General features: G+C 36.4%; 1 protein-coding gene across 1 annotated transcript; it reads right to left on the reverse strand.

Moving 5' to 3' along the window:
• Positions 1–1,369: 1,369 nt before the first annotated feature.
• On the reverse strand, positions 1,370–13,196 carry LOC143572122 (putative E3 ubiquitin-protein ligase LIN-1). The gene is made up of 17 exons (XM_077057363.1): positions 13,169–13,196; positions 11,118–12,070; positions 10,980–11,040; positions 10,696–10,887; positions 10,438–10,523; positions 9,154–10,356; positions 5,903–6,047; positions 5,167–5,385; positions 4,783–5,095; positions 4,591–4,715; positions 4,386–4,505; positions 3,591–3,722; positions 3,387–3,509; positions 3,206–3,316; positions 2,986–3,129; positions 1,674–1,922; positions 1,370–1,498 (listed from the first exon to the last, which is right to left on the reverse strand). The coding sequence occupies exons 2-17, from the start codon at positions 12,029–12,031 to the stop codon at positions 1,481–1,483; spliced, it is 4,155 nt and encodes a 1,384-aa protein (XP_076913478.1). The 5' UTR covers positions 12,032–12,070; positions 13,169–13,196; the 3' UTR covers positions 1,370–1,480.
• Between the last annotated feature and the right edge of the window lie 5,076 nt (positions 13,197–18,272).

The raw sequence follows: 18,272 nt of genomic DNA on the forward strand, positions 1-18,272 counted from the left end.
CGCTTCCTCATGCATTTAGTGATTTGGGCCATGTTGCAAGTCAACTAGCCCGAACCCATCTGGGTCCTGAACTTCCTTTAATGTGGCCAGATATTTGTGTAGCTAATTTTTACCCTATGCAATGTCGACTTGGCCTTCATAACGTCAATGAATTAATTAATTTTGTAATTTTCCTTTGACTTGTAACTTGTAACATGCACCAATATATGTGATTTGCTTTTTTAAACGCGATGAGAGCTCTGATAGTCTCACAGAAGGATCTCCTGTGGTTTCCGTCTCCATTGGCCACATTGCAGAGTTCTGGTATGGCCATACTAGAGATGAGAACAAGCTGACGAGAGTTTTCTTGCAATCCGATGATGTGCTTATATTTGGTGGCGAGTCTTATTTTTCACGGGGTGAAGAAAATCCACATGGTACCAACATATGGACGGATGATACCGGGCCGTCTAAACCTTACTTTAAAAAAATTTTGATTCAAGTGTACGACCTTCTACTAATTATGTTTGTTTGACCCCATTCTATCCTGTTTTGACTTTTTCCAAAAATTAGCAAAATTATATGCTTATTGAAGTTTTGTTTTTTTGTTCTCATCCACAAGCATATAATTATGTATATATATGATTACTCTATTCTCGCAGAAACAATTTGAAATTACATAATTAATCTACTTATATATATAATAACTCTACTTGATTCTCATAATTAGCACGTTAATTTTATTTATACGTTAACATTTAAACTAAAGTGGCAACTATGACCAAATCTAGGTATGATTTTAACAATTACTCTATTTTTAATTATATATTAAATAAAAGTTTTTTCAAAAAACATGATTTTATGTGATCTCTCCAACCTGGCTCCTGAAATTGCTCCCATTGTTCCTCATGAGCCTCGTGTTAGCCATGAACGAGTGATGGACTTATTGACATTCACTCAAGCCAATGCAATGTAATCTCATCTGATTAAGCATTGTAGTTTATTACCATTTAAACAAGCCAAACTCAGCCTCATACCAAAATATATGTTTCGAGTCAGATTCAGGTATTTCAGCATTGTTAGACCATGAGGTATACTCTTGACACTTGAAAGATAGATTAAACCACTTCTCGCTTGTGTTAAATTTGTTAAAAAGGACCATGGATTATGTTTTTCACGGGTTAAAAGACAAAGAACAATATATTAAATTAACAATTAATAGGGATCAGATGGAGTTAAAATGATTTAACCATTTCATTTGGGTGAGATGAAGTGAAAGAAAGAAAAAATGAGTGATAAGAGGGGTTAGAGTATATATACCCCATGGTCTTACCCTTTTAAACAAGTCAAACTCAATGTGCAAAAAGAAGATTTTTTATGGATAGATATGCAACAAATCAGTAAAAAATAAAAAAAAAGTGATCGTAATTAGTACAAGAATGTAATGTAATTTTGACCGTATCGATTGATGATCAGAAAATGTAATTTGCTATATTTCACTTCAGTTTAGTTCCCAAGCCTGAAAATCAGCATCAAACAAAAACATCTTTCTAGGTTAATAATCACTAAAGAAGTATATATAATATGTCTTTTGCTAATATTGTATTAAGCATTAATAAGAAATTTTCTAATATGTTTATTTCTTAGATAATCAAAATCATATTATGTTAGTGATGATAAGATGTGTTTCTAACCTGAATTTTGCCATCAGAAGAACCGGCAAATAACATTTCGCCTTCAACATCTGCTGTCAAAGATGTTATTTTGGTGACTCCTGAACTCATCTTCATAGAAACAACTTTGGTTAACCTTTCTTTTAACCACACCTCAATTATCCCATTTTTTGTTGCTCCAAATATGAAGTCATTATTTACAGCCAAATAATGGATGTCGTATGCACTTGATAATGATCCAACTAACACCCTGCTCGTTATAGAGAAAACCTACCACATTCACATCCATTATAACTATTTAGAAATTTTCATTTTTTGGTTAAATCCATAGAATAAAAGATAAAAGTAAATGATATGAACTAGGCCTGGAAAAACCGGCTGGTTGGGTAATGGGTTAAAATGGGTTCGGGTCAAACTGTCTGTTTAAAAAGTATCGGTTACTTCAGGTCAGGATGGGTAATGGGCCAAAACAGGCTCGGGTCAAACGGGTTCAACCTAGGCCTGTAAACGAACCGAACTAACACGAACGGAGCATGTTCGTTTTCGTTAACCAAACAAACGTTCGAACATGAACAGTTAAACGAATCTGGTTCTCTTGTTCGTGTCCGTTCGTTTAGAAAATAAATGTGTTCGCATTCGTTCATGTTCGTTCGTTAACTGTATAAACTCACGAATGTCAACGAATGAACAAAACTGAGCTAAAACAGATTATAAGTAAAAGTGATAAAGAATGTGCAGGACCTAAAAAGTTATTAAAGTTAAGAGTGATTGTAATTGGCCTAAAACATTTAAATGACAAAGTAACAAACTTAAACAAACAAACGTAATTTTTTATTTTGAACTATTAGTGACTTCATAGAAACATCCAAACGATTTACAATGAAGTGGCAGGTAAGCGGGCAACAAGCTGCGCCGCAACCCCCTTTTGGATAGCAAACCCAATCTGACTAAAAACAAAGTTTTGATTCTTATGGGCTGATACGTTACTATACACAACTTTCTGAACCCTATTCAAAAGGTCCACGGCATCCGGAGCTAAAAAACCAAAACGTAAATGATCATAAACGAACAAACATAAACTAATTTCAATGAATGAACGTCCACGGACATAAATGAACAGACGGAACTTATTTCATGATCGTTCGTTTAACTAAATGAAGACAAAATTTTGTTCATGTCCGTTCACTTATAAAATGAAAACCTTCCACCAAACGGTTGACTGAACGTGCGATTCATTTATAGGCCTAGGTTCAGGTCAAGCTGTCCGTTTAAAAAGTATCAGTTTGGTTCGGGAATTTGGTCCGGGTCAAAACTAATGAAAAGTTTTAGCTACCTTTCCTGCTGTTCCATCCACTGATGTCCCACCGGCATATAAAAGGTCATCATGTATACATATGGAATTTATAGATTGTTTTCCCAACAATTTCCGCGCCCCTGTATAAAACGTTGTCGTTGATGTTTTTTGCAAATCGATTTCCTGAAATGTATGAAGTGCCATAAAACACCAAGCATGAATTATATTTAAGAATAATATTGTAATCATAAATACTAACCTGTATACTGAAACCACTGCATCCACAATACAGTTTATCTCCAATCAAATCAAGACACTTAACAGATTGTTTGAAATTAATATGTTTGGTAACACCTGACCACCCAAAAACCTAGACAATATATAATCAGTCAACGGTTAACTTAGTCAAAATCAGTCAACATCAAGATCTTAGATCTAACCTTAATTCCAGCACACTGAGAGAAATAATAAGCACAATTCGCGTCTGCGGTTAGCCCATGGACCGATTCTTTGACGTCATGAACTTGAATACAATGAATTCCTTCAGGTTTGACTACCCATACCTAATGATGAAATAAATTAATATAGTTAGCATATAGTTGCATTAATAATGAAAACATAAAGATATGAAAAAGATGGTATACCCGTATTGTTTTATCTAACGAACCACTATATAGTTTATCACGTGAAGGTGAAATATAGAGGCATGTGACAGCCTTTGAATGCTCACGAATCTCTTGAATTAACCGCAAATCCCTCTTACTAGCATCCCATACCTACATACAAACATTAATGACATTCATGTATAGTAATGATGCATGCATATAATGGATCAGGATCATTTTGGAACTTCCAATTAACTTAAAACCTTTAGAACTCTTAACAACCAGTCATTTTATATAGTAATTTTGTTTTGCTATTTACTATTTGTAATTTTGTGATTATATATATAAATTGGTTATTCCACATATATATAATTATTTGTTACACATATTTTGTGATTACAAATATGTAATCACAAGTTTAAAATATGTGATTGTGTAATAACCGAATTACATATATGTGTAATAACCGGTTTACATATATGTAATAATAAAATTATGTATAACAAATGATAAAACTACCCTAAAATAATATTCAATATATAAAAAAATAAAATAAATAAATAAAATGATTGGTTGTTAGGAGTTCTTGAAATTCTTAAATTATTTGGAAGTTCTGAATGATCATGATCCTACATATAATAACATGCAAACTGGTCATTTTACAGCATTTATCAAAAAAGTTAACTGTCCACCCATTCTAGGACCATCCGTGTTAAGTTTATGCATAAATATGGACCAGTGATGTATTTTCTCATACTTGAGGACCTAAAATGAAGTCTGAACTCGGAACATACCACAAGGACAATTATTTCTTAATTATATTTTGGTCCATACCTTAATTGTTCCATCAGAATGGCTGCTTATCACACGGCTTTTCACATAAACTAACGATAAAACCTCTCCACTCATCGATGAATCCGATTCAATTCCTTCTGAAGCAGACCACATTTCCGCCTGAAATTAATAAAAAACGAAACTTATAATAAACAAAAATGTACTATAAAACCATAAATTTAATATATTAACGATCAAATCTCACGGCATTAACAGATGGCAAGTTCATCAAAGCTTTCATTATATCACCAACAACCACCGAGTTTTTCTTTAGTCTTCTCAATGTTTTATACAAAACTTTAGCATATCCACCAATATCACCAAGTGCACCTTAACAATAATAACACGGGTGTTATATAAATTACTTTTGAAAGTAACAAAAATAACATCTTTTTACCTGGGTCACTGATGAAGCTTCTCAAAGCAACGGTTGCTAGAATCTTGTCTTCCAGATTCTTAGATGATTGTAGTATGTGTATATATTGGCTAAGCAATGACTTACGTGCATTATCTCGTACGCCGGTGTTTGGTAAGTTATAAAGCATGTAGACTAGCCACGTGGATGCAATAAGACACTTTTTATATATATTTATAGATTTAATTTTGAGACATTGTTCTAAGGCGTTAAAGATAACGCCTTTTTCATGGTTGCAAAGTACAAAAGCTACCCTTTTTTCCCATGAATATGCAGCCTTTTCCTCCTCATGATCCTAAGAACAAAAGTTAAAAAGATTTAATAGAAAACGAAGATGGAAATGTATAATCCAATAAAAACACATACGGTTATCATATTTAGATTTTCATTTTCCATAATAGCTTCATAAGGTTTATTAAATCCAGCTAGTTTAAGTAACCAGGCCTCTGTATTAGATTTCCCTGAAAGAGATGATAATGCATCAAGAGCCATAAGTTGTAAATTTGGGAAATCTTTTTTCTGGAGTGTGTCAATTAGGGTATCGACTGCTTCCTCTCGGTAAATACTCATTTTCCGAGGCTCAACCTACAAACAAAAATATAAATATACACATGAATAAAAACAAGTTCCTTTAAAACACATATCAATTTCAAACTGAACGAGCAGGTTCGTGTTCGTTTTTTTACCTAAACCGAACAAACACAAACAATTAAACGAACAGAGTTTTCTTGTTCGTGCTCATTTGTAAGAAAATGAACATGTTCATGTTCGTTCATAAAGAAAATGGACATGTTCGTTAATGTTTGTTTGTTAACGATATAAATGAACGATTCACGACTAAACATAGATGAACGGACATAACCGAGCTAAAACCAGTTACATGTAATATGAACAATGCGTGGGCCTAAAATTTTATTATAACTAGACGAAGTTGTAATGGGCCAAGAAAATTAAAAGAATATATTATGGACATAAACGAACGAATATAAACAAACGTAAACTAACAAACATAAATGAACGAATATAAACAAATTTTAGTGAACTAACATTCTCAAACATAAATGAGCAAAACTGTTTGTTCATCTTCGTTCGTTTAACTAACCAGGATGTCAAGCTGAAGAAGAAGTGAAGCAACCGCAGGTTGCTGCTCCATTGGTGCATTTTGTAGATAAACAAGAAGAGTGTGCATTGTACTAAATGATCCTTCATCTTTTATTATTTGTAAAATCTGATTGCTTAATGTCCTCCTGCATAATATATTAACAAATTAAAATAAATATGGATGATAATAACATAATAACTAATAAGCGATACCATAAAGTGTTGGGTTCGTAGGCCTTGTAGGCCCGGTTTATTATATGAAGTCAAAAGAGGAGACGGGTGTGGGCGGTCGGGCCCAAGCCCGGCCCGGTTTAGATTTCTTGCATAATAATTTACTAACCCTAGTTCAGTCTCTATATAAACAACATTATGTACTTGTAATATTGGTCACTCAATAAAGATATACCTAGTTGCCACCCGTGGACGTAGGTCAGTTTAGACCGAACCACGTTAAATCCTCGTGTTCGTTTACTGCTTTCGTGTGTGTGTTCAGTTTCGTGTGTGCGTTTAATCCTAACAAGTGGTATCTAGAGCTTAGGTTCGAGATCACACGAAGAACACGGGAACCAGCCGAGTCGCCGCCAAACCATCCAGCCGCCGCCACCCTACTGCGCTAGGGTTCCGCCGCCGCCTACGGTTTTCCGATCGCCGTTAGGGTTTCCGTCGTCGTTTCGCCGCTACTAAACCCAGCCCGCGCGATCTGCGTTTTTTTGTTGGTTCCGTTTGAAAGCTGTAAGCATCGTATTGTTCGATTCCAGGTTGTCTCTTTTGTTTCCGCTAGTGGCGTTTGAACAGAGAAGAAAAGAAGGGTTTGTATTATTATTTTTCTCTTGAGATTCATGCCAGACTAGGAAAAGACAAGGAAAAACAATATTATTTTGTTGACAAGGGAGTTCAATGGCCACCAACTTTATCCAGATTGTTTAATTTTTTGAGAGGGTCTAGCTTGTTTATTTTGTTGGGCCCGAGATCCATTTAAGCAAGGGTCGAGATTCAATTTTGCAAAGTACGAGTCAAGAATAGTTGAATCAAGATCCTATTTTTCGTTGAAGAACAGTTTTAAGTCAGAAGAAGCGTTAAAGAAACGGAGAACCAGTGCCAACCGCGTTTGTCAGGTTTTATCGTTTCAGTTTCTGATTTTCAGTTCGATATTCCGCTGCGTATAAATAGGTTGATTTTTTAACAGAGTTCAGTAGAACAATCGTTAAGTTCAGGCTCGTGTTGCTGTGTCTGTCTCTGTTTTATCCAGTTTTTCGTTTTAGTCATTGCCATGGCAGAAGACGGAAAGGTTTCGATACAGAAGTTTGACGGACAGAAGTTCGGTTGGTGGAAGATGCAGATTGAGGCACTACTTTGTCAGAAAGACTTGGATGTAGTGTTCGAGGATGAAAAACCAGAAAAGTTGTCAGAAGCAGATTGGAAGAAGTTAGACAAGAAAGCTAGGGCTTGTATTACATTGTCGTTGTCGGAAGATGTGGCGTTTAACGTCATGAAAGAAACCACAGCCCGTGGTATGATGGACGCACTATCCAACATGTATGAGAAGCCTTCGGCAGCGAATAAGGTCTATCTTATCAGAGAACTAGTGACAACTCGAATGAAAGAGGGTGGGTCAGTTACAACTCATATCAATAATCTTAATTCGATCTTGTCCCGCTTAGTGTCAGTTGACATTAAGTTTGATGATGAAGTTCAAGGCCTCTTGTTATTATCCTCTTTGCCCGACAGTTGGTCACAAACAGTGACTGCAGTTTGTAGTTCGTCTACAAATATTACTTTCGATGGAATTCGAGATCTGATTCTGGGAGAAGATTCAAGACGCAGAAGTTCAGGTGAATCATCAGGCAATATGCTAGTCACAGAAGGTAGAGGTAGGGGAAAACAGCGAGGCAGTGGGAGCAGGAAGAGGAGTCAGTCTAAGACTCGTAAGGATATTGAATGTTGGGGTTGTAAAGAGAAAGGACACTTCAGGAATCAGTGTCCGAATGGTAAGAAAGAGGTGAACGTTACAGAAGACGACACAGATGACGGGGTCAGTAGTGATGAGGCTTTGGTTTGTAGTGTTGAGAGTAGCGTTGATGCTTGGGTGATGGATTCTGGTGCATCGTTTCATGCCACTCACTGTAGTGAAACGATGAAGAATCTTAAATTTGGGGATTTTGGAAAGGTTCGACTAGCGAATGATGATATTTTAGAGGTTACGGGTATGGGAGACGTTGATTTGATAACTTCAGCCGGTACTTCTTGGACTTTGAAAGACGTGAGGGTTATTCCAAGTTTGAAGAAACGTTTGATATCAGTTGGGCAGTTGGATGACCAAGGGCACGATGTTAAGTTCGGGAATGGGCAGTGGAAAGTAGTCAAAGGGAATCTCGTTGTTGCTCGTGGCAAGAAAATGGGTTCGTTGTATATGGTCGATATGTCATCGAAAGGAGTGGATCCAGTTTTGGTGAAAGACAAAATCCGGTTCACAGAATCTCGTGGGCAGAAGAAGGTTCGTTTTGCAAGTAACAAACCCAGAGCCAAAGTGAAGATTCAGGATGAACGAGCTAGGAAGGTTAAATCAGTTGGGGGACATCGTGACAGTGGGAGCACAGGTCGTGTTTCAGTTACAGTTCCAGGTCGACAGTGGATTAAGAAAACCAGTATTCCAGCTGTAAAAGTCTCTCCAATGAATTACTTGCTGAATATGGAGAGTGTTTGTTCTCAGGTTATCTCAGGATCCGGTAGTTCGTTACAGTGGGAGCCGGTAGGGACAGAGAACGGGTCAGGGGCAGTTTCAGCCATGACTGACGTGTTGGAGCTCCGGGGAGCTTCAACGGGCCTTCAGGTTAATTGATGAGAAGGCGGTGGCAACTAGAAGAAGTTTAATGTTCAGATTACAGAAGTACAATCAGGAGTGCAGACGAGAGTACTCAAGGCCTCCGAGTGGGAGATTGTTGGGTTCGTAGGCCTTGTTGGCCCGGTTTATTATATGAAGTCAAAAGAGGAGACGGGTGTGGGCGGTCGGGCCCAAGCCCGGCCCGGTTTAGATTTCTTGCATAATAATTTACTAACCCTAGTTCAGTCTCTATATAAACAACATTATGTACTTGTAATATTGGTCACTCAATAAAGATATACCTAGTTGCCACCCGTGGACGTAGGTCAGTTTAGACCGAACCACGTTAAATCCTCGTGTTCGTTTACTGCTTTCGTGTGTGTGTTCAGTTTCGTGTGTGCGTTTAATCCTAACATAAAGAAATCCAATACCTGTTCAACTGAACCAACTCAGTGAGAAACTCAACACACATGCCTCTTAAACTCTCATTCCCACCATGAAACAATTCAAGTACGAGACACGGGTCGATACTGCTAGCTATCAAGTCCCTGCAACTTCTATCTTTTTGGATACAACACAGTAAAATAGACAAAACCGACTGCCTTATATCCACCTTATTTAAACACGTGACTAAATCAGGTATGACATCAGCTGATACAACACTCAAAGCAATAAAAGACCTAATATCCTCATCTCCTTCATTTAACACCTGGTCCAACAACTCTATAGCAGCATCATTTGGACTCATCACCATCTCATAAACCTTTGAATCTTGATATTTACTAGATATGATTTGAATCAAATAAGGTAACACATTGTGGGAGTTTATCTGCGAGAAAGTTGGTTTTAATAAGTATATTAAAACCGCAGCCTCGAAAAGACCGTTTTCCAGCAAAGCAGCTAGTGTTTCAAAGTCAGAATCTACACTCGCTAACTCATCTTTGAAATTATCATCAGCAACGAGTAATTCAGAGAGAATATAAACCGTTGTTGCAAGAGCTTCTCGGCTTAAAGAAGAAGTTAAAACATCCATGAACCCGTTTACTACTTCTGACGTGGATAAACACGTGTAGACACCAGGGTCCGCGTTTGACTCTTTCCACATTTTGGCAATGGTCAAAACAGCTGCTTCACATTCTTTTAAATCCTCTGAAGTGCATAAACACGAAATGAATGGTTTTAATCCGCTTATGATTGATTCAATTGCAGCTTGAGATATCACACTTGTTGGTGACGTGGCGACTGTAGGTTGAGTGAATCTTCTTGGGTGAGAATGGTTTGATGTTTTTGAGGTTATGTAAGAACTTGTTGGTGTTGTGGGATATGATAACTCGCTAGCAAGATCGGGATGCTGTTCTTTCCAAGAAGTTACGAGTCGTTTTAAAACGTAGTTTGTTTTTGGAAGGGCGTTGGAATAAAGAGGTTGTCTTGTGATTGGACATGTGGTGTTCCCTCTTTTCATCCATTCGTCAATGGCTTTTCGTTCATACGTTTGACCTGTTTCTAGCGTTACCGGGTCATTAAAAACCTGGGTCGTGATGGGGCAGACGAAATCTTTGGGTGGTTTTGGTTGTGCTGATCTGTCAAACTGTTGGGGAGAACCAAAATTTGGGCTCACAATATCATTTGAAGAACTGAAAATTTTAAACATGCTTGTATTCAAGAAGAGGAAAATGTGTATGCTTTTTGTAAATTTGTCATGACAAAACATGTACCTTAGTGCTCCATCGTTTGTATTTGCATAACTAGAATTTCGTTCGTCACCGTGAGCAAAGTTCTTCCTTACACTTTTTGGCTGCTCCTAGGTACAAATCCACTTTTAGTAATGTGCTATATTTTATAATATATTCAAACTAGAAATACTGGCAGGTTCAACCCATTTATATGAAAACGAGTTGATTTGGATTGTAAATAGTTGATAATGAGTCAAATAGGTGAAATCTGAAAACTTAGCTATAATCAAATAAACTTACTTTCATTTCACTATCCGAGTCAGCTGAACCGATACTTAAATCACGATGCATCTCTGGTGACGTCGCAACCTTAAAATCTATATCTCGTGTGGACTGTAACCGCAAGATGGACCTTGCCTCTTTCTTACAATTCCCTTTGTATTCCCGTGATGCAACTTTTGGAGAATCTTCAACTTCCTCTAAGATTTCCTCCTAAAAATACAACCAGTAATCTATAACTGCATAATCCCTTAGTAGCACTATATCTGCGTATGAATATGCAATTAATAATCATATCTCCTTACTTGATTAACCCATGCAGCAGAGTCCTCAAGGTTCTTGAATGAGGTGTTAGCTGCATTAAAACTATTTGGCACAATATTATCTAATTAGATATAATAATTTGAAGTTAAATAATCTGTTACTGTCAATAAGAAACCAACCTGGATGATTCTGTTACATTTTGTTTATCTTTTAGAACTGGAGAGAACCCTGCACTCTTAGGCAAAATGGGACCGAATTTCACATAATCAGGAATCTTCCAGCTCACCTCATGTAAAGGAGTCATAGGCGGCTCTGCAATTGGTAACATTGGAATAGCCTTCTTGCTAGTGGCAGACCCGTAATTCATACAATCTTTAAAGTAATTAGCATACAGCCTCGTGTTATCATCCAACGTTTGCCCGTAAAGTTTCTCCAACTTTTGTAACTTTTCCGCCTGATCTGGTCTCATAGAAAACACCAAAGACTCATTGAAGTAAAGATCAAAATCAACAGTGAATGACAAATCGGTTGAATCTGGTATCAAATCCATCATAACCCTGTGTCTTTGTTCCGAGTACCAACCAACAATGGAGCTCATATGCGGTAGAAACAGTGTTTTCCAAAGCTCTGGAGCAAAATCAATCCGTGAAAAAAATGGATCGACTGAAAACATTTCAAGAACATGAAGAACCGCATTTGTAACATTGTTTCTTAGCTTCCATAAATATGAAAGATTAAGGTGGGCCCAAGCTGAGAGATAGAAGTTAGGTACCCCTGCCGTTTGATCACTGGTATCCAACATAGCACACACCTGCAACATCTTTTCTGCATAATCCAATCTTGCCATTTTAGTTTCTACATTGGAAGTATTGATGGCTTCTTCTAAGGCATCCATGCCCCAATCCAAATTGGCCAAAACTGCTTGATCAGAATACCTAACTTCTGTCTCTTTGTTATTGCTTTCATCTTCTGCTGCTAATCTTTCACCACATTGTTCCTTTTGTATGTCTCTTTTTCTTTGATCAAGCAACTGATCTTGAATGAAACTTCCAATAACAGTGGTTAAGGATTTAACTATATCATCTGGTTCCATTATTATATATTCAGTATCATCTGCTTTTAGTTTCTATGCCTGTAAGGGGTGAGCAACAACCAAACCGTTAACCAAAATCCGACGAAACCAAACCAAAAGTCCAAAACTAACCGAATAAACCAAAAATCGGTTATCGGTTTTTTTGTGTACCCTCAGTTAACTTAATTAACTGATACCGAACCGAACCATTCATATTTTCATAGCTTTTATACCTCCATTTTAACATAGTTCTAGCTTTTTATACCTCCATTTCACGTATTTCGTGTTTTATACCTCCATTTCATGTATATATAAGTATAAAGTTGGTTGGTCCATCATGTTATGTTTAAAACTTTAGCCCAAGTTTGAATTTGTTTATTAAATATTAACTGATCTATTAACCGAACTAAAAAATGGCATACTAACTGAATTGATTTCGGTTGTAGATTTTTCAAAAACCGAAATCAGTTACCGGTTTCAGTTAAAGGTAAAAACCGAACTGAAAACCGACATACTAACTGAATCGATTCCTGTTATAGATTTTTCAAAAACCGAAGATCCGTTACCAGTTCCGGTTATAGGTAAAAACCGAACTGAAAGCCGCCATACTAACTGAATCGATTCCGGTTATAGATTTTTCAAACACCGAAAATCAGTTACCAGTTTCGGTTATAGTAAAAACCGAACTGAAAACCGACATACTAACTGAATCGATTCCGGTTATGGATTTTTCAAAAAACGAAAATCAGTTACCAGTTTCGGTTATAGGTAAAAACCGAACTGAAAACCGACATACTAACTGAATTGATTTCGGTTATAAATTTTTCAAAAACTGAAAATCAGTTACCAGTTCTGGTTATAGGAAAAAACCGAACTGGAAACCGACATACTAACTGAATCGATTTCGGTTATAGATTTTTCAAACACCGAAAATCAGTTACCGGTTTCAGTTATAGGTAAAAACCGAACCGATGTTTGCCTCTAATAGAACCTATCCTTGAAATACTAAGGATATGCTCAATCCAAACCCTAATTTCTGAAATCCAAAATATATCACTGAAATACTAAACGTACGCTCAATCGAAACCTAACGGTTTAAATACTAATGTTATTATTCTCACTTAACGAGCTAAGCATACTGATAATGTAAGTACTTACAGTGACGAAGCAACACTATGTGCACTCGAAGCAGAACACGAACGACGTATCGATTTCTACAACGCAATTGAAAATAAGCAGAGGAATAAGATTGATGATTTGTATAAAGTGACAGTTATGATGACAAAATTATAGAGATTAGATACGTTGTACTGTTGACTGACTGATTGATTGATGATAATAATAATAATAATACAGAAGAAGAAGAAGAAGCCGGCCGGCCATCGTTATCAACTCAGTTGGCTGTTAATGAAGGTTTTCGTTGATTGATTGATGATTATTCAATTATAATGGTCGATGTCCAAATAACTTTTAAAGGCTGACGTGGACACCTAATTATCTAGTAGTTAATTAAAAGTTAAAACCGATGTCACGGGTTCTCGTAGTCAATGAGCGGTAACTAATTAACTTGAAAATTAAGTGTTATGAATATGTATTATTTATTAATCATTTGACACAATCAATCAATCATCGGATTTTTCTTAGAAATGAGAGAATGGCAAGCGCGACTGCTTAGATGAGAATGGCGGTAGCGCCCGATCACTGTGGAGTTGTAACGGTTTATATACATCTAATGCATCTGGTATGATAGAATGGAGACTATTATACGAGTTGTATGACTTTGTCAGTGGTCACGTTAGTTATTTTCTTGTTAGTCAAACATACCATACAAGTATGATTTGCACGGCCCGTACGACCACATATTACCCGTATGACACGTAAATGATGTCTGAATAGTTTTAAATAGAACTTTGTTTAAGATAATAAAAAAACATCCTATTTGTTTAATATGTTATTCCCTTACAGCTAGCTGCCTTACAAGCCCTTCCACTGCCCTCACTCCCAATCGCCCCACTATCTGCTAGTCTGGTTCGACTCGAACTTCTGTCATGTCAAGCTTCCTGACCTGCTTTGTACCAGCCGGTATTTTGTGTACTTCGGGCGAGCTCGCTCTAACGTCGTGCCGGGTCACAACGAATGGAACTTTTATAAGGCATGCACAATTGGACAAGCTGCTTACCGTGGCCACCTACCGCCTTCCCTTAAGGCCGTCGTCATGCTAGAACTCTCAAACGGTTGTCAAGGATGGCTGTAATTCAGGAAGCGCTTGTAACGTGAGTGAAGCGGATTGAATACACACTTGTCGGGGTGAACTATCGAAAAAGACCCCCCAAATCGGCCTTGAAGAAAGGAACCTCACGTCAAAAGGGTTTGGCTGATGCACTGCGTCCCAGCGATCGTTGGCTAACACTAGATTCCATAAATGGCTTTGTTTTGTCATTCTGGTGTTGTCGAGGCAGAAGGCACACTTGGATTGGAACTGATGCTGCAGGTGAATCCGCTAATGTGTCAGGTGAGGTCATACCACCAAAACGGCATACTTGAACCGACAACCCGCTAAACCGCACTAAAGCTTTGAAAGAGACGTTCCCCTCATCCTTAAAGTAAAGACGGTTACCACGTTTTTCATTAAGCGAAGGCGCTGACTAGCCCTGCTCAATAAGGTTGTAGGGTCTCTTGAGCGCTCCCCTATGTTTTATTAGAGAAAGGTAATGCCATATGTTTTAAAAAGGTTGGATAAATAAACACTCCACGTTAATTTATTAATATGAGAACTATACGAGGGATATTCGTTTTGTATGGTAGTTAACATCGTTTTGTATGGTAGTTAACATTTATATCAATTATTCTCTCTATTTATGGGGGCTGATTATGATTTACATTTTCATTGTTAGTATATAGACTTATAGTGTTTGATAGTTAGTTATGAGCAACTTGTATTACAGAAGAAGTTTAAAACATGGAGAAATTAAGAGAATTAAATAACATAACTATAAATACTGGTAAGAACCTAGACGGTGAATATGTTATTTAAATTTGTTGTTCTTATTTTTTGCTATTTTTTTTATCAACGGCCATTTGGTCTAATGTTATCCAGGTGTGTAATAAGTGGTGTCTTTCTTGAAGGTCAAGCGTTCAAGTCTTACGGTATACAAGCTAGGTGGATTTAGGAGTAGATATGTTCAAAAATATTGTGTATTATGAAAATATTACACAACAATAAGTAAAGAGTTTAAGGTTAGATATGTTTATCATATAAACGTAAGAGTTTGTAATGGATCGTTGAGTGTTAAGGGAGTCACTTTATGCTAACTCTCTGACCTACTTCGGGAGTTGTTTTCCACTAGAGTTCTTATAAACTGTTAAGATCGTTGCGTACAAACTCCTCCTTAAGATGATAGACCTTATCACAACTTCCTTATTACAACGTTAAAGAAATCACCAGAGTCTCTTCAATAATTCAAGTAGCGGTCACCTCTTCTCGCTAACTTGGTAATGATCACCACCTAAAAATACTTGCAAATGTGTGTGATAATAAAGTTTACAACTTATAACTTAAATATTCTTTGACCTTTTGATGTTAATGATTTTGAAGCATCTGCATATGATGTTACTTATGTTGTACAAGTGTTTCATTTGAGAAAATATGACATATATAAAACCAGTATGTTTACCCATCTATCTCTGGTTATGGTAAGTTCACAATCTCCTTGAAGATGAACCAATCTTTCGGAGAAGAGATCACATATACAAAAAAAACACAAAGACACACCATGCCCTTAGTTTCTATAAACAACTACAACTACTACTAGCATCTAGAAATGGTGATCAACTGATCATGAAAAGTTTAATGACATGAAACTATTATCCCGTATGGAGATCAGCAGAGGGAACATGATGAAGAACGTTTGGTATTCGTTAAACAAGCAACACGACACACTCATTTTACAACCTCTACTAAATCTAAGTGAGTATTCAATCTAGATGTTCTTTGCTTTGACCCCGCCCAAATTGTAACAATTAATTGTGGCCGATCAGATTACCATAAGTTTTAACCGCAACAACTATGGGAAATGATTTCCTTACCAAGAGAAGCGGAAACCTGATAAACATTACTAGAAAATGATCAAAAATATCTTACCAATATGAATGTTTTTTAAAAAATTGTTACAATATTTGCAAGGCGAGGGGCTCACAGTACGTACGCACCCCCCTTAGCACTTCCTTGACACGCCTGTACCCTATAGGGGTCGACGGACCTCGTTTCAATGCTGTTTGAAATTGTTGATCAGTTGATGATCTCAAAGGGTTAACCGAGTTTGGGTAAACAAGATAAAACACTAGGGACTTGGCTACCTTTATAACAACATTTGAAGATGGTTGTGTAGTAGTAATACTAGTGGTGGACTGGTGAATGGTCCAAAACCCTCTTTTGCTTCCAACGGCCCAAAAGCAATAAAATCTCGTAGACAACTTTTTAAAGAATGTAGTTTGGGCCTGAACAGGTTGAGAAAATGGGTGAAAATAATACAAACGATGAATTTTGGGGGCTCTTTATGATCATAATTAGTGCATTAAGTATTACTTATGAATTGATCAAACTGGCAGTAAATACATATAGGCATTCATATAGCAAAAAAAAATGGATTTAAAATCAAAGTCTAATTTTCATGTGTATAAACTATTAAAATGGTTGTATTCAAGATTTAGTTATTACTACTTTCGTAGTCATAGTGCACTAAATATTTGTAAAAAATGTTTACGAGCCGATACACCCTAAACCCATTTTAATTTTAACCCTTTTCATAATTGATAACCCGCCGTTCTATCCAAATAAAATTTATTCCAACATGCGCTTGCTATTGATTATTGATGCATGGTTCACTTGGTTACAACTGTTTGGGCCGGATGCCAAGTCAACGGTTGACTTTTCTTCTTTGGTTCAGCACTCGGCAGGCCGTCCTTATTAGATGTAGATTTGTTGGTCTAGTCCTTTTTGGAGGCATGCAAAGTTTGTACTATGTATGTAGGGTGGGGTCTTTTGTTAAACGAACAAACAAGTGAATAACACACACTCTTTTATTTCCACAAATCAAACTAACCAACGAACATACGACACCTAGTACCAAACCCCTTGCATAAGCGCCGTGTGGCGTGCTGAATCCACCAATTTGAATGTGACACGTGTGCTATTCTCGTGAAACAAAATTTCATAATCTAACACGAAAAATCCTTAGCCACAGTCTTGCTATCCTCATAAACATTTATAGGTTACCACAAGTCCAAGCACTACGATCTCCTGACAAAATAATTTGTTAAGGCACTTCATATGGTATGTATGTATGTACTATGTATAGTACTGTTATCCTATTTTAGTGACAAAAAGTCTTTCTATGTTTGTGAAAAAGAGTTTTCATACTTAAAAAATGAAAAATTAAATATTTAACAATTATATTTATTTTCATTGTTCGATCTAGTTAGATTATTTGCTTTACATCATTGAGAATTTCATTCGAAAAGAAAAAGAAAATGATCTTTATTATGATAATCAAATGGACTCTTTACTGTAAAACTTGACTCAAATAATGACATAGAAGTAAGAAACTTTTTTAAGTATAAAGATTTGTAATGATTCTTTATGGATTGATTCAAGATTTAGATCGGTATGCTAAGAACACACTTCTCTGTTCCAAGATATAGTGTGAATTTCAATTTTGATAAAAAAAATATATGAATTGTAGTACTTCAAAGTTGTGGTTCTAATTAGCAATATCTGCCTCATCACAAGTTGAGACATGTCATATGGTTTGGAAAACAAATTTCTTAGCCAATTGGAGGGTTTTGCTTTAATGAATGGATACATGTGTCATCTATTAATAGTGACATCCCTTGACATTGGTGTATTTTGATAACCAAAATGCAACTATAAAACAATTAGGGTTACTTACAATGATTTAAATAACACGAAGTAGAAGAAAGCTAATCAACTAGTTATTCAAAACAAGTTAAATCATATTAATGATAATAATTCTGCATTAGTTATTTTTAAATAGGTTTTTCATAGTATGTGTTGTCTTAAGAAAAGTTGGAGATAGTTGATTTAACCGGGATAGGTTTTGGTTCCTCTCTTACATTGTACAATTTAATCCATAAGACGAAAAGTTGTTGAAGCAAGAAAGTGAGTCTATGACTATTCTTGAATTAGATCTTCAGTTGTGGGTTAAAATTGGCATGCAAGAGTGTACGTTCTAGATATTATTGT

The sequence above is a fragment of the Bidens hawaiensis genome, unplaced genomic scaffold (assembly GCF_021521415.1).
Source record: "Bidens hawaiensis isolate Kalapana, Puna unplaced genomic scaffold, B.hawaiensis_p1.1 tig00025751_1, whole genome shotgun sequence".
In the NCBI taxonomy this organism is placed as follows: domain Eukaryota; kingdom Viridiplantae; phylum Streptophyta; class Magnoliopsida; order Asterales; family Asteraceae; genus Bidens; species Bidens hawaiensis.

What these genes read in the sequence shown, in the direction of transcription:
- LOC143572122 (XM_077057363.1), bottom strand. Translation starts at nt 12,031, where the DNA reads ATGGAACCAGATGATATAGTTAAATCCTTAACCACTGTTATTGGAAGT. An exon ending in ACAAACGATGGAGCACTAAG is followed by an intron (nt 10,357 to 10,437) that starts GTACATGTTTTG and finishes TAAAATTTTCAG; the next exon opens with TTCTTCAAATGATATTGTGA. An exon ending in GCAGTGGTTTCAGTATACAG is followed by an intron (nt 3,130 to 3,205) that starts GTTAGTATTTAT and finishes CATACATTTCAG; the next exon opens with GAAATCGATTTGCAAAAAAC.